The sequence below is a fragment of the Alexandromys fortis genome, unplaced genomic scaffold (assembly GCF_014885135.2).
Source record: "Alexandromys fortis isolate MF-2015 unplaced genomic scaffold, M_Fortis_MF-2015_v1.1 scaffold_381, whole genome shotgun sequence".
Taxonomy (NCBI): Eukaryota; Metazoa; Chordata; class Mammalia; order Rodentia; family Cricetidae; genus Alexandromys; species Alexandromys fortis.
In genome coordinates this window covers 3,539-20,194 of record NW_026068276.1, presented here as the reverse complement: position 1 = coordinate 20,194, position 16,656 = coordinate 3,539, and the positions used below count along the sequence as shown (strand labels likewise).

The 16,656-nt window shown below is 45.4% G+C and overlaps 1 protein-coding gene across 3 annotated transcripts in view; it reads left to right on the top strand.

Annotated features, from left to right (window-relative positions):
• Positions 1 to 14,951, top strand: part of Zswim9 (zinc finger SWIM-type containing 9) — a 21,327-nt gene extending 6,376 nt beyond the window's left edge. For all 3 annotated transcript variants that reach the window (XM_050132085.1, XM_050132086.1, XM_050132087.1), the window contains exons 3-4: positions 2,687 to 2,999; positions 10,746 to 14,951. In XM_050132085.1, coding sequence (XP_049988042.1) covers positions 2,687 to 2,999; positions 10,746 to 12,722 — 2,290 coding nt within the window. In that variant the 3' untranslated portion in view covers positions 12,723 to 14,951. The remainder of the gene's footprint in view (positions 1 to 2,686; positions 3,000 to 10,745) is intronic.
• The last annotated feature ends 1,705 nt before the right edge of the window (positions 14,952 to 16,656 follow it).

The window sequence follows — 16,656 nt, the reverse complement described above, 5'->3', positions numbered from 1 at the left end:
TTTTTTTCTTTTTGATCTGCTGGCTTCTTCAGTGTGCATATAGAGAAAAGAAGTGTCTCAAAGGAACTTTTCATTATGCTGTTGATCCTGAGGCCTAACACCTGTCTCATGAGAGATTGGAGACAATGGAAGACCATACTGGGGGATCTGCTACTGGATTTACTAGATTACCAAGGAACTGTGACTTCCCTACTACATAGCAGGCTGTGTATGTTACAGGGATCATAAAACTAAGAAACTTTGGGAGCTTCTTTCAGCCTGAAACTCATGAAGTTTTATTGAAACACAACCATTCTGTTGATTTGTATAAGTATTGTGTGTGTGTATGTGTGTGTGTGTGTATAGTATCTTTTGAAATATATCTACTATCTGACTCTTGGCAGAAAATGTTTGCTAACCACTATTCTATAGGTAAAACCCTGCCAGGGGAAAAGCACTACTCCATAGAGAAATACTGCAGAACCCTCTTTCAGGAAGATGTCAATTTACATACTATTATTATGAACATACTGATTTTTTTAAGATCCTGGGATCAAACCCAAATACTGATTTGTAATTCCTATTCTCATTCATTCTTTACAATACTAACTATAACTACCAAAATTGATTCCATGCAAAGGGATTTGCTCCACAGTTCAAGAACCACTCATACAAAGAGGTATCTAAATGCGTATCTATGACTATAAAGCATATCTATTGAATGACTGTAAAGTCTTTTAATAGTTGTCAGGGTCATAAAATGGAGCATTAGTCAGCATGTGGAAAGCCTGGTAAGATCTATGATAGTCTTCAAAGGAAGCACAGAAGGTGCCCATTGTCTTTGTCTCCTGTTTTGTAACCAACTACCATAAATACAGTGGCTTAAACTTTTTTTTTTTTTTTTTTGAGACAGGGTCTCATGTAGACCAGGCTAACTTTGAGCTTGCTATGCAGCTGAGGATGACCTTGAATTCCTGATCCTCCTGGTCTATGCTCCTGGAGGTATGGGGACAAGAATCCTCTACCCTTCTAGCTTTTGGAACCCACACAAGTGCTCTGATCCTTTCTCTTAATCTTTTACTTTCTTCTCTCCCTCATAAAGATCCTGATGATGATATCAGCCTCCTCACCACTACTACAATCCAGAATTGTCCCATTTCAAGATACTTAATCACATCTGAAAGTCCCTTGAATGTTAGGTGACATATATACTTCTGATAACTAGGATGTGGACACTTGTGATGGGGTACCAGTTTTCTCACAAAACAAAGGGTTTCTTTCCAAATTTCAACACACATATAGGAAAACATATACACTATGCATGTTCAACATGATGACTTTGCCAAAATAAAATGCATGCATAAAAATTCTAGAACTAGACCAGGTGTCTAAAAAGGCCACTACTTTCAAGCCTAGCAGTAGAGGTGAACTTAGTCTGTGTTTATATTTAACACAGACGGGAATCCCACAATGGGCTGCTCTTCTGTTCCTGACTTTGTTGAGGTACATCCACATTGGAAATGGTAATGGTTAGTTGGTTCTTAGTGTTGTTTGGTATCACATTTTTAAGTGTATATCAAAGCCTGTTTTCTTGACACATTGCTGTTGATCTGGGTTTCAGGTTCTGGCTGGTATACATAGTCCTGTTTACATGCCAATCAGTGTCTTTTGTTGCCTGGATGCAGGCAGTCATGTTGATTGGGATCTTAAGATAGAGGATTCCATAGGTAGGTACTGCCCGGGTTCTTCAACGTGTCCTTGACACATCTATGGCATGATGGGAACTGTTGTCGGTCTCAATTCTTGAAGTTTCCTGTTTTTCATGTGTTGGTTTATTTAAGAAGAGTTCTGGCTGCACTGCCCAGTCTAGTCTGGAATTCCTGGACTCAGGTGACGTTCCTACCTCTAGAAAGAGTAAAGTAGCTGGATATACAAGGTTTGAAAGCAGAACTATACAACTCATTGCTTGTGGTTTTGAAAACATGGCAAGTCAAAAGACATAATTGCAGGTAGTGATTGCCTCTGAGTACAGAGGAAAGGGAGAATTCATTAAGGCCTCATCTAGAGATGGTATTGTGAAACCAGAAGCAGATACAAGACAATCTGAAGTGTTTTTCTACGATACTATATTTCTTTACTATATTTCTTTACAGGCATGTGTGCCTGTGCATACATGTGTGTGCGCATATGCGTAGCAGTCAGAGAACAGTTTGCAGGAGTCTGTTCTCTCCTTCCACTATGTGGGTTCTGAGAATCCAACTCAGGTCATCAGGCCTAGTGGCAAGTGTCCTTACCCACTGAGTCATCTCTTACCAGCCCCTAAGTATTTTATTGCTAAGATTTTCTAGTGGTCATATAATAAGGTATATGGTCAGTCACTGGACAGAGCTGGGTGTGGAGGTGTAAAACTTTTTACCAATGTGTAGTGCTTACTGTGTTGTATATGCTAGTTCAGTCTTTTGGGGGTTCTTAAGCATGTCAATTCTTTTTCAGCCACACAAGGATCCTATTAGCAGACAGAGAAAATGAAACACAGAGACTTATGCAAATTCACCCCAGCTGATGTATTCTTAAGGCTCTCCACTCCTCTATCCTTGAAACTTAATGAGAGGAGGAGAGGGGTGGGAGGGAGGGGGAGAAAAAAAAACAAACAGAACTGAGAATGCACAGAGGGTTGTGACAGAGGCGCTGGTGGTTCCCTCTGCAGGCCTCCCCAGCCCAGCTGCCCAGCCTTCATCACTGTCAAGCTGAGCCCTTTGCGGGATCGACTCGTGGTGTCTGAGTGCCAGCTGACCCACTCGCACCCCGCCTGCCCACGCGAGTTTGCCTACCACTTCCGCCCGGGCCACTTGCTGGCCAATGCCTGCCTGCCTGTCCGCATCACCAACCAGATCTCCAAGCAGTTTGTGGCCCCTGCTGATGTGCGCCGCCTGCTGTCCCACTGCAAGGGCCCAGACCACGGGGTCCTGGATGCCCTCCAAGTGCTTGAGGGTCTCTTCCGCACAGATCCGGAGGCCAAGGTAGGGTCGCACAGGAGGCAGCATTGGGAGGGGAAAACCACACTGACAGATTTCATGGGTTGTTCATCCATCCTCTTGCCACACATCATTCCTTCATCCGTTTATTCAGTAAGCACCTGGTAGAGTGCTTAAGGTGCAGCCACAGAACACCCGTTAATGCAAGCTGCCCAACAATTTTCTACCCAGTGCAGACTCTCTGATTCTGTGTTACATTATATGGGAGCCCTAGACGTGCTTAGCCAATGAGCACTTGAAATGCAACCAGTACCATAAGAGTCTGAGTTTATTTTAGTTGATTGAAACAGCATGTATGGCTGTTGGCTGCCTTATAGAAGTTCTAGCGACAAAAACACCCAGATACGATGTCAGTTGCATACTAGGAAAAAGAATACAAGTGAGGGAAGGGCAATCTAAATTTTTTCAACATGGACTATGCAAAAAGAAAGTTCATAAATAAGTCCACTGTTTAAAGAATGTTCCCAAGGATTATGCCCCTGATTTGGCCACCCAGGAAGCTGTGATATATAATGCAGTAGAGTGAAAAGTATTGTAAAACAAGCTGGGGGTGTGCAGAAAAATTGTAAGATACTGTTGACTTTCTGTTTCTTTTTGTGCTCCTGGGGATAGAACTCAAGGCCTATTACATGTCAGACAAGTTCTCTACTACTGAACAATACCCCTGCCCCTCACTGGGGAATTCTAGTCAAGTGTTCTACCATTGAGTCATGCCCCAAACCCTCACTGGGGGATTCAGGACAAGCACTCTACCTCTGGACTGCATCTCCAGCCCCAACTTTCTATACTGATAGTAATTTTATTTCTGTTATTCAGCATAGTTGCCATTGCCCTCATATGCTCTTGGTCATTTAAAACTACTAACATGAAGGAGGAGCTGAGTTTTTGGTTTGTTGGTTGGTTGGTTTCTGTTTGTTTCATTTTTTTATTGTTGGTTGTGGGGGATACACACATGTGTCTGAGGTTAACTTTGGTTACTTTCCAACATTTTAAAAATGTATTATATTTATTTTTTGTGGGGGTGGATATACAGGTGTACCCATACCACAGCTTGCATTCAGAGAGAGGTCAAAGGACAATCTACCAGAATCAGTTTTTCCCTTCTACCATTTAGTCCCTGGGGATCAAACTCTGGTGCTCAGGCTTGGTTGTGAGCACTTTGACCTGCTGAGCCACCTCCCTGGTGCCTCCACCTCTGTTTTTTGAAGCAGAGACTCTCACTGAACCTGAAGCTCATTTGACTAGGCTGGCTATCTGGCCAATAAGTTGTCTCTGCTTTCCCTAAGCCCCCCCCCCCACCACCACGTGCTGATTTTTTTTAATGTGTGTTCTAGGCATCTGAACTTGGGATCCTGTACTTAGTGGCAGGCACTTTACCAACTCCTCCATTTCCCCAGCACAGAACTGGAGTTTTTAAGTAATTGAACTTAAATAGACATCATCACTAGTATGGCTTTTACATCAGGTAGTGTAGAGCTGTACATGCACAGGTAAGTTTGCATTTATGTTATATATATGTGTGTGTATATATATATAAATATATATAAACACATATCCAGTAACAAAGCTATGAGTTCATGAGATATCAGTTGAAGTGTTTTATGTACTTGGACCTTAGTCACCAACCCCACATCTGCCTCTCCCCATCCTGTTATACTCATTCTCTTTCCTAATAACCCTCCTTGATTTTCATTATGTATATTTTCTGATTGTACATCTGAGAGAAAACACAATATTGTTATGTTTCAGTCTGACTTGCTTAATATGATCTCCAGGCCCATCTGTGTCCCTGTAATTGACATATGAGCTAATATTGTTCTTCTTTATGGCTGATTAAATCTCCATTAACGTTAGTCCCCACCCTCCCTGCATATGTGTGCATCTGCGTGCAAGAGCTCGCACATGCATGTGTATACACACACCACTCAATAATGCTGTCTATTCTACACATCATTTGCATTCTTTTTTCTGGTTGTTTCTTTGTTTGAGGCAAGGGCTTATGGTAGCCCTGGCTGGCCCGGAACTGGCTGTGTATCTAAGGATGACCTTGAACTCCTGCTGGGAATGCAGTAGTATGCTATCATCCTAGCACACAAATGGTTTGTCTTGCCTTGCATGCTAAAGAATACCAAATGCCAACATCTTTCCTTCTCTGGGGCTTGGTCAGGTTTCCTGAGAAAAGTCTTCCCACCTTCTGATTGGTGGTGAAGGCCAGGCTGCCAGAGTCTAGCAACCATGTGGGGAAGAGACTGGAGCTGGCAGTCAGCATGATGCATGCCAACCCTGCATGGAGCTTGGAATCTCCCTCCTTCATTCTCAGGTGGGCCTGCTGTCCCCAGGACCAGCAACCTTTTCCATTTACCCTACTTACAGAATAAACCTCCGGTCACTTGGGAGAGTGACAGCCTAGAGGGAGAGAAGAAACCCAGGGTTTCCAGCAGCCTCACCTGGTCTTATGGGAATGTCCTGTGTTGCCTTGTCCTGATGGGGGATTCCACTACTGGTTTCTAGTACTTCCCACCTGCTCACTTAGGGTTCATAGTTCTTGTGGGTGGGATGACAACCCATTTTCTCACCTGATTTCCAGTTTCTAAGGTAAGTTTTACACGTGGCATCTTTTCACTTGAGAGGCTGAGGAGAGAGTGGGGTACTCAGTCCATCCCCTTGCATAGTTTCCCTCAATTTCTTTCATTTATAAGTTCTTTTAAAAGAGTTCTATATTATAAAGCACACCGGTATTCTGAGTTCTTTATTGTCATCTCAAGACTAGATAACAGTGTTCCTTTCACTTTGCAGCAGTTTTCTAAGTAAAGGTACATTGGCTTTACATCACTATACTCAAATGTCTAAGGCCATGAACAAAGTAAAGAGATTCATTTAGTTCACAGTTCTAGAGGTTCAGGTTGAGAATCAGTAGCCATATTGCGTTGGGCCCCTGGCATGATGGTACATCATGTGGGGAGCATGTGGGAGAGCAAGCTTCTCAAGACCCTGGCAAGACAGGAAATGGAGAAGCTGCAAGGCCAGATGGGGTCACAGTCTTTCAGATACATACCCCAATGAACTAAAGACCTCTCAGAAGGCTCCAAGGAGCACAAGCCTTGTAACACATACACCATTGTGGGACACTGCTAGTACTGAAAGGCATAAGCTCAGCTCCTGGCCCTTTTCTTTGTATTTCATTGACCATAGCAAGGCATGATGCTGCTTGCAAAGCACATAAAGTACAAATGCTAAGTGCCCAGGATAGATAAAACTGCAGTCACTTGTCATGGTTTGAATGTGAAATGCCCCCTTTAGGCTCATTTGCTTGAGCACATGGTCTCTGGTATGTGACACAGTTTGGGAATGTTGTAGAGCCTTAAAGAGATGGAGCATGGCTGAAGGAAGTGGGACACTGAAGGAGCATCTTCAGTCTTTATAGCTTGGTCCAACTTCCTGTTGGAGCTCTGCTTCCTAGCTGCAGTCACAGGTGACCAGCCACTTCACACTCCTCCACACCCCAACTCCTGCCATGAAGGACTGTAGCCCTTCAAACTGTAAGCCAAAATAAAATCTTCCACACCTCCAGTTGTTTCTTAGCAGGTATTTGGTCACAGTGTTGAGAAAAATAACCAGTACAGTATGCAAAGGACAAAGACAACCTCCCCAAGTTTTTACAATATTTATATCCCATCAGCCATTTTGAGGGAATATAGTCAAAGCTGGCAATGTGATTTATTGCTATTGATATGTTCTGGAAGCTTCCCATATATTATGGCTGTGTTGTTTACAAGCTGTGGGAGAGTGAATGCATTATGAACAGGTAATTTAGGTTCTTGGAGCTCCAGTTTGTTCATCTGTAAATGTAGATTGATGATGATGGATGTTGACGATGATGACGAGATGACGAGATGACGACAATGATGATAGACACTATTTTATATGGTTGTCAGGTGAGGGTTAAGTGTGTGTGTCAGAGAATGTGTGAACTTTGCTTTAGGAGATGAACAAATGTCTGTATTCACCCCCGATAGGGCATCAACAACATACCCAAGAAGCAGTTCCACCTAAGACTAGCTTCGAAAACTGGTGAGTTTATTTAGGAACATGGCAAGTTTACAAGGAGCTACACGACTTGGGGATGGGGGAGGTCTGTTTCCAGCAACTAGTAACAACCTATACATCTCTGGGGAGGGACTGGTTTTCTTGAGTCATTCCCCACCATCATACTGGAGCTTTGTTGGACCCAGTCCTGTGCCGGTCTTAGATAAAGGGGTGTGTGTGTGGGTGTGTGTGTGTGTGTGTGCAACTAGTAACAACCTATACATCTCTGGGGAGGGACTGGTTTTCTTGAGTCATTCCCCACCATCATACTGGAGCTTTGTTGGACCCAGTCCTGTGCCGGTCTTAGATAAAGGGGTGTGTGTGTGGGTGTGTGTGTGTGTGTGTGTGTGTAGCCGCTAAAATCTAAAAAGAACAATGTCATGTATTGTCTAGATGATGTAGATGACACTCTTCCACAGCAATGAAATGGGTACAGAGAAAGAGAGAATCTGGAAAGTAAGAGGTCTTTTATACCTTAACTATTAGCTACTATCATCACACCCTCATTTTCCTCCATTCAGCACAAAGTAGAGACTGATACCACTCTGATCATATGAATGGGAAAGGTGCACTTGCATATAGGGAGGCATGAGTGGGAGTGATAAGTGCTGTGGTCTCTCTATTAGCATTTCTAGCCTCTACCCACTACCTGCACACACCTGAAATAATGCTCCTTAAGCTTTTCCATCTCTGGAGACACACCAATGTGCACAAAGCCAGATCCTATGAGTTTGGCCTTCTGCCCAAGCCATGTGGACTCAAATCTCTGACAGTTACTCTCTTGATGACCCAAACAAGCAACTGGCCTCTCTGTGTCTCAATTTCCTCTCTGAAAGAGGGAGTGGATAATTACAGGGCATGTTTTGTGGGGTTATCAAATGGTTTGGAGGGATGTCTACTAGAGAAGGCGCTTCATGTATGACTAATGTTCCTAAACACTTCATTCACCCAGAATCATCAACTTAAGATGTATTTATCTTTGGTTTGCTGCCTGTCCCACACTCGGTATTGCACCTTATTTATACCCTTCCATGCCTAGAGCAGTACTCTGCATATTATGTTTGCTCTATAAATGTTTGGAAGAAAGCTAAACTTGTTTACAATATAGAGCACCACCTTTATCAAATGTCAGCACATTTGGCTCTCCCACACACACATACACGCTGCCACTCCTAAACACCTGAACCTATCTCCTAGACCCACCACTTGCTAGTGCCAAGACTTGGGCAAATCACTCCTCTGGTGCTGTTGGAGATCTTTTGGTGACTGTGAGTGTTAGTGATTCACTAGACACAGAACACAGAACAAAACACAGAAAGCATCTTATACTCACAGTTAATGATTTATTACAATGAAATGACACAGCTTAAATTGAAATGTAAACAACTCCATGTGTCTGCCCTACTGAATAAAATATGTGAGTTAGACATATTTTAAGCAAATTAAAACGACACTAAAATGCTAGAGGCTGGAAGGATGGGTCAGTGGTTATGATCACTGCCTGCTCTTCCAGAAGACCCAGTTTAATTTTTAGCACCCACCTGGAGACATAACTGTAACTAATTCCCAGGAATCCAACACCTCTTCTGGGCTCCAAGGGTACCAGACACACACTTGCTTCACAGCCATACATGCAGAAAAACAATACACAAAATAATTTTTAAAATTAAGCAAACAATGTGTGAAAATATTGTAGTAGAATTTTAGCTGAGTCATTAATAAACTTACTGTATTTTTTTTCTTAAAATATATTGAATTTCACCAGGCATGGTGGTGCATACCTTTAATCCCAGCACACAGAAGATAGAGGGAGGAGGATCTGTGAGTTCGAGGCCAGCCTGGCTACAGAGCAAGTTCCAGGACAGCCAGGACTGTTACACAGAGATATCTCAAAAAACTATATATTTAAAATCTCATCCTTTGGGGTACTAAATGTGTGATTTTAGAGTTAGGACAGCAATGTCTTTCTTCATTGTGAATTCTGCCAACCTGTTATTTAGCAGATATCTGTCTTTGTGTGTGTGTGTGTGCATGTGTGGCTATGCATATATGTGGAAGCATGTTGCATGTGCCTGAGCATAAGAGTGCACACATCCATGCAGAAGCTAGATCAGAGCATCATGTCTTCCTCTATCTCTGTCTCATTGTCTTGAGACAGGATTTCATGCTGAAGTGAAAATTACTGTTTTCAGCTAGACTGGCAGTCTCCAAGCTGTGTCCAGTTTTCTATATGGGTGCTGTGGATTTGAATCAGGTCCTCATGCTCATTCTGCCCATTGAGCCATCTACTCAACCTGTCCCCAAGATTTTAGTATATTTTATGAAGGCTGAACATGATTCAGTGTTTTTTAAATAGTCTTGCAGGATGAGGTTGGATTATAGCAGAGTGGCTGTGGAATGATCTCTGATTAAATTGGATTCAAATTGTTTCCACTGCTGTGTGTTATTTCTTACAGAAGCTGGCTGAAGGAGTCCAGGACTGGCCCAATAACTAAAGAAATATAGCTCAATTGGTAGAGTTCCCTGGATTCCACCCCCAGCACCTAATATAAAACAAGTGTAGTGGCACATGCCTGTAATCCCACATTTTTGAAGGTAGGCAGATGGATCCGGAGTTCAAGGTCATCCTTAACTACATAGTTTGAGACCAACCTAGGCTACATGAAACCCTGTCTTGGGGTTGGGGAAGTCTGTAAACAGTATGGTCATTATGAACTTGTACTCTTAGAAAGTGCATACTCCTTCTTAGTAATGATGCTGCTTGCACCAGGCAGTATACAAGACACATTAATGCAGTTCATTCCTCTAGTCACAGGACTTGCTGTTGCCATTTTAGAGATGAGATGGAGGTGACTCAGGCTGCCAGAAGCCACTCCACCAGAAGGCAGGGGGTGCAGGACCTGGGGTGGAGCAGTCTGGTCTAGAAAGCTTTGTTTTTAACTACTGCTCCCTCACTTGGAGGAATAAACAGTTCCTACAAGAGGAAACCAGCAGAAACAGAGGTTAAAGAGGAAATTGAGGCAGGGAGGTAAAATCAAGCCATGTGGTAGACAAGAGAGCCTCAAATCACCACCATTTGATCTACCTCCATTATCTGCTACTTACCAGTGACCCTCAAATTAAAGCCTTGGGGACTCCCAGGGAGTCTTGTCTAAGCAAGTTCAAAGTCTCAGCTCCAGCAGATGCAGAGTGGGTCCAGGCAGTCGCTTGTCTCTTGAAGCTCCTGTTGCTGGTAGTGGTCTTAAGGCCCTTGCATAGACTGCTCTTGGGTGCAGGAAGGAATAACACTCGGCTTCCAGGAATAGCAACTAGAGCTGAAGAGTATAAAGGGTCTAACAGTATCACAGATACCCTAATATTATCAGATCAGATCGGGGTGTCCTGGTCGCAAACGCAGGAGAGCTACTAGTTTACAAGAGCACTTGATTTTGATTTTATTATACTGTCACTTGCCAATCAAAAGATTCTATGCAAATGCATGAACGAATGGATTTGCATTTCTACAGAGGAAGTATGTGCCCTGGGAACTGGGCAGGACGCACATGAGCGGACATGGGCACACACACACACACACACACACACACACACACACACACACACAGTGTGCCCTGACCTCTTTCCTTGCCTCCCTACCCTTGCCCGCAGGTGAAACTGGTGTTTGTAGAGGACCAAGCAATGGTGGAAACGGTGTTCCTCCTGACATCACGCACCAGGGCGCTGCTGCGGCGCTTCCCGCGCATCTTGCTGGTTGACCGGCTGCCTGGGCTGCAGGGCGCGCTGGACTTGATGGCAGTGCTGTGCGTGGACAGCGCAGGACGTGCGCGCCAGACTGCCTGTTGCGTGGCGCGCCCCGGCACGCCTAGCCTGCTGAGGTTCATGCTGGTCTCCCTGCTGCAAAGCGCTCCGGATGTCAAAGGCCGCGTGCGCTGCCTCACAGCTGGACCTGAGGTGGCTGGGCAGCTGCGTGCAGTTCGCCAGCTGTTGCCGTGTGCGCGCGTGCAGATCTGTCGAGCTCAGGGTCTGGAGACTCTCTTCAGTAAGGCACAGGAGTTGGGCGGTGCCAGCCAGGAGGATCCAGACCTATGGCCACTCCTCTGCCGCCTAGCAGATTCAAAGTCCTATACAGCTTACAGTGAGGCGCTGGCTGAGCTACGTTCCCAGGCTCCAACTGCCTTCATCAGATACTTTGAGCATAACTGGGCACCCCGCCACGACATGTGGGTACGTTTCCGTGCCTACGAAGCAACCCGTGACCTGGATGCCTGTGCTTTAGTGCGTGGCCATCGAAGGCGACTTCTTCGCCGCCTCAGCCCTTCACACAGTGTGGCTCAGTGCCTTCGCGACCTAGTGGCCATGCAGTGGGCTGATGCGACTGGAGAGGCAGCCTCCGAGGGTGCTCATGGTGACAGAGTGTTGCTGGAGAGTGAGTCTAGGAATAGGGCACAGATGGAGATAGAGAAGGTGAGGGGTACAGAGGCCAGCAACTGGAGAGGGTCTGAGCGAGAAAGTGAGAAAGGAAAGGGATTACAGTTGAGAGATGGTCAAGGAGTCTGGTTGGAGAATCAGAAGGTGAGGGGCCCTGAAGGGACAGGAGCCCAGCTGGAAAAAGAGCACTTGAGAGGGCCAGAGGTCAGAGACTGGAGGGAAACCCAGGTGGAGGATGGAAGGGTTAGGGTGCTGGGGTCCACCGACCAGAGGGGCGCCCAGATTGAGTCTGAGAAGACCAAAAGTCTTGAAGGAATTCCCTGGAGGGACATCAAATTGCAAGAGGAGACGGCACATCCAACGAAACCTCGAGATTGGAAAGGGCCTCAGTTTGACATGGAGAAGGGGCTAGACATTAGGAGGTGGGGGGACGGCCATGTGGAGAAGCTCTTAGAGTGGGTCCCTGAGAATGGAGATCAGAGGGGACCCCGGTGGGGCGGTGAGGGTCAGAAAGGATCAGAGATTGCAGAGGACAGAGGTGGGAGGTTTCGAGTCAAAAGAAGACGGGGCCTGGAGGACATCGTTGTTGTTCATCTGGAGGATGCAAGAGCTACAGGCATAGCAAATGGAGACGAAGGGGGCCCCCGAACTGTGGGTTCCAAGAATGAAGGACAGCAGATGGAATTTGGGGACTTAGGAGGGAGGCTTCCAGGGCTGGGGAATGGTGTACCATGCACCACCCCTATGCGGACTGTGTTGGAGGGTCATCCAGAATGGTCAATGACAAGGGTCGAGTCCCTGGCTGCAGGGGAGATAGTACAAGACGGAGGTGAAGAAGGCCCAGGGGAGCCAAAGAGGCTTTGCCGCCCCTGCAGAGATGAGGGGGTGGACTGTGAGCCATTAGCCAAGTTCCGAGCTGCCTGCGGACCAGAACTGACAGACCTAGTAGCCGAGGAGCTGGCCTTCGCCAGACAGCACGGAACCCGAGGTTTTCACTGGACCGGAACTGGCTTTGCCCTTAAGGATGGCACTTCAGACTTCTTCCTGGATGGGGCCCTGACACACTGCAGCTGCTCCATCCATGCTGCCAGACGCCTGCCCTGCAGACACCTTTTTGCTGCTCGTCTCCTCACAGGAGCAGCCTTGTTTCACATGGATTTGCTCAGAGATTGCTGGGGGAGATCCCAGGAACCCTGACCCTGTGCACCCCTGCCTGCTACCCTCCACATGGAGGGCAGGAACATATTCTTTGATCCCAAAGATAACAGGGCTCACGCCCAATGGGCCATCCCAGCCCTTCTAATCACTTGAGTCATCTAAGGACCTCCTCTTGGCCCTCTTCTACATCCTATGGGATGCTGACTATGGTCTCTGAGATCCTGGAGCCACACCTGTGGGAAGTGCTAATGGCCCAGGCACATTAAAAGGACATTACTCTGGAGAAGAATGCATGAGGAGAGGTGTAGACAGGATCAGCCAAGACAGAAAACAAGAAAAGGACAGAGCTGGGACGGGGAAGGCTCAGTGGAGGTCACATAAAGAAGCCAAGGTATGGGGACACTGACAAGTAAACTGAGAGCCCTGGGGACTACAAGATTGAAACCGGAGAGGCCAGGGAGAATGAACAAGACTGAAGGAGAAGAGAAAAGATAGAAAGGGGGAGACTTCTGAGGGAAAGGGGGAGAAGAGATAGGAGGGAGGGTAAGAGATAGGACTGGGGAAGTGAGACACTGAAGAGGGTGGAGGGGGAGGAGACAATTTTAAAGGAACATGACAAAGCATAGGAAGAGAAAATATGGTAGTATGAGCTGGGGACTTGGCCATTTCTCGGGGTGGGGCAGAGGAGATGGCTCTGAAGATCTAGTGGGACAAGCTAAAGACTGCCTTGGAGGGAAGGGAACTAACTGAATGGCTGTGCTTTGACATGGAATAAACAGCATTATTTTGGTCTCTAGGCTGAGTTCATGGCTTCTGGGGGGAGGGAGGGACACAGATCCAGAGGAAAAAAATGAAATGGCCCAGAGCATCCCATTGTTCTTTCTGTCAGTGAATTTCTTCTAGGATGAATGGAGGGCTCACAATTAATCCATTGCTAGGACAGCTGATGTTCCATCCCTCATCCTTCCTCTTCTAAACCACTTCACAACCATAGCAATTTCCAGACATTTGGCCATGCCCAAGTCCTCTGAGTAATTAGTTTGAGAATGGGATTTTGGCCCATTGAGTCTTCTCAAGCAGAGGCAGGACTTCTAGGAAAGATTGTCTCACTCTTTTGGTTTGGTTTGGGTTTTTTTTTTAAGACAAGGTTTCTTCTTTGTGTAACAGTCCTAGCTGTCCTGGGACTCCCTCTGTAGACCAGGCTGGCCTTGAAGTCCCAGAAATCCACCTGCCTCTGGCTCCCAAGTGCTGGGATGAAAGGTGTGCACCACCACCGCCCAGTTGTCTTACTCTTAAAATGTTCCAAAATGAGATGTGTGGTGATTCTAGGCCTACTCACCACCAATCACCTTAGGCCAGTGTGGAGATGAAGCCCATACTGAGAAGGAGCAGAGAACTGGGAGATGAAGAACATCTAATGTCAAAGAGATGGCTCATCAGGTTAAAATTTTTAAAAAAATAAAATTTAGAAAAGTTGCTTTGCCAGGTGGTTATGGCACCTGGGAAGCAGAGGCAGGCAGATCTCTATGAGTTTGAGGTCTAGTCTACAAAGCAAGTTCTAGAACAGCCAGAACCATTACAGAAAGAAACCCTGTCTCAACAAAACAAAATGAAACAAAGAACAACAACAAAAAAGATTGCCTTGCAAACCTGATAAAATGAATTCAACCTCCAGAACCCACATTGGAAGGAGAGAACTGGCTCCCAAAAGTTGTTCTCTCACCTTCACATGCATGCATTCACAGAGAGAGAGAGAGAGAGAGAGAGAGAGAGAGAGAGAGAGAGAGAGAGAGAGAGAGAATAATCTAGAAATCTCGATTTCTGTTGGACTCTGGTTCCAGGTCATAGGCTTTGTTCTGGTGTAGTGCTTCTGAAGTGAAGGATGTTAATGATTAAGAGTAGCTTGACATTGGGGTTCTGTGTGCACAACTGAAAGGGACCCATATCAAGAGTAGGCTACAAAACCCAGCTTGAGGTAGATTTTGCTTGGGCTTCCATGTAGAGATGAAAAGCAAAACTTGTTGAGGCACAGAGTTGGATTTGGCAGGTCAGGGAGGAGCAATATCTTCAAGAAAGATGATGGTTCTGTTACTAATGGATCACAAGACACACTTAGAATAGCAAAAAAAAAAAAAAATTAAGGTAAAAGACCACTCTGGTTCAGACAAGGTGTCAAAGACTCTAAGTACACCTGAATGTGGGGTTTCCAATGACAGGTTTCTCCTCTTTTGTTCTGCCCTTTGTGTGTTGGAACACACACACACACACACACACACACACACACACACACACTGCCCCTCCTGGACAAAGAAGATACCTGTTTGAAGTCCTAGTATCAAATGCTCATATTTAGATCTTATGTGATCCATAAGTCACAATGTTGACTGGATTTGCTGTCAGTTGTCTGTGGCTACACCGATGCTGTGCTAACAACAAAACACATCCTAGATATACAATAATAAACATTTATTGCTGATGTGTCTTGAGTCACCCAAGAGGATTCTCTACACCCTTGTTTCCCACAGTCCACAGAACAACATTGATATGGGAGAACATTAGAAATAGGGGTGGAAGTGGCTTGGTGGTTAGGAGCACTCTCTGTCCTTACAGAGAACCTAAGTACAGCCCCATTGTGACAGGGAGTGGCTCACAACCATCTATAACTCTAGGAGATATGATGCCCTCTTCTGGCCTTCATGGACACACAGAAACACACACAGCAGAGAGAAATTAAATTTTAAAAACAGAAATAGAGCATAGAAAGAGATTTAGGTAAAGGAGTATGGCTCTCATAAGGAACTTCACCTTGAAAAAATGTTTGCCAAAAACAAAACAGAATGAAGCTTATTTTTGGCCCATGGACAGTATTTATTTTTAAAAAATGCCCTTAGGGAAGGCAAAAAGAAAAGTCAAGGTTAGTGACCCTCATAGTTTTTGTCAACTTGACAAGTCTAACTAACTGAAAAGGAGGAATCTCAGCTAAGAAGCTGCCTGTGTCCTGGTTAGGTTTGGTTTTGTCAGCTTGACATGAGCTAGAGTCAAATGAGAAGAGGATCCTCAGCTTCTATCAGATTGCATGTGGGCAAGTCTGTGGGGCATTTTCTTGGTTGCTAATTGATAGTGGAAAGCTCAGTCCTCTGTGGGTGGTGCCACCCCTTGGTAGATGGTCCTGTGTAATATAAGAAAACAAGCTGAGCAAGCCATAGTGAGCAAGCCAGTAAGCAGTGTTCCTCCATGGCTTCTGCTTCAGGTTCTGCCTCCAGGTTCCTGGTTTGAGTTCCTGTCTTGGTTTCTCTCCAAGGACTGTAATCTGAGATATGCAAGCTAAATAAACCTTTTCCTTCCCAAGTTGCTTTTTGTCATGGCATTTTGTTTCAGCAACAGAAAGCAAACTAAGATAACCTCCATCAGGTTGCCTTGTGGACATGTCTGTGAATCATTTTTCTTAGTTATTAATTAATGTAGAAGGGCCCAGCCCACTGTAGGTATCATCTTTAGACAAGTGGGCCTAGCCTGTTTAAGAAAGATAACTAAACCAGGCATGGTGGTGCACACCTTTAATTCCAGTACTAGGGAGGCAGAGACAGGTGAATCTCTGTGAGTTGGAGGCCAGACTGGTCTACATATTGAGTTCTAGGACAGCAGAGCTACATAGAGAAACCTTATCTCAGAAAAGAAAAACAAAGAAAAGAAAAGAAAAGAAAAGAAAAGAAAAGAAAAGAAAAGGAACTAAGCAAGCCAGTAAGCAGCATTCCTGCACTGGCTTCCCTTGATGAAGTACCAGTTCCCAGTAAGTCAAATAAACCTTCCTTTTCCGAGCTGCTTCTGGTCATGGTGTTTATCACAACAGCACAAAGCGAACTGGGACAGCAACTCCTGGGCTATGCTCCAGGCGCCGAGCTGGTGAGTAAAGTCAGTCCCTTTGGGCCAGCGCAAGACTCATCTACTGAAGACCACCCCTGAGTAGTGTCCC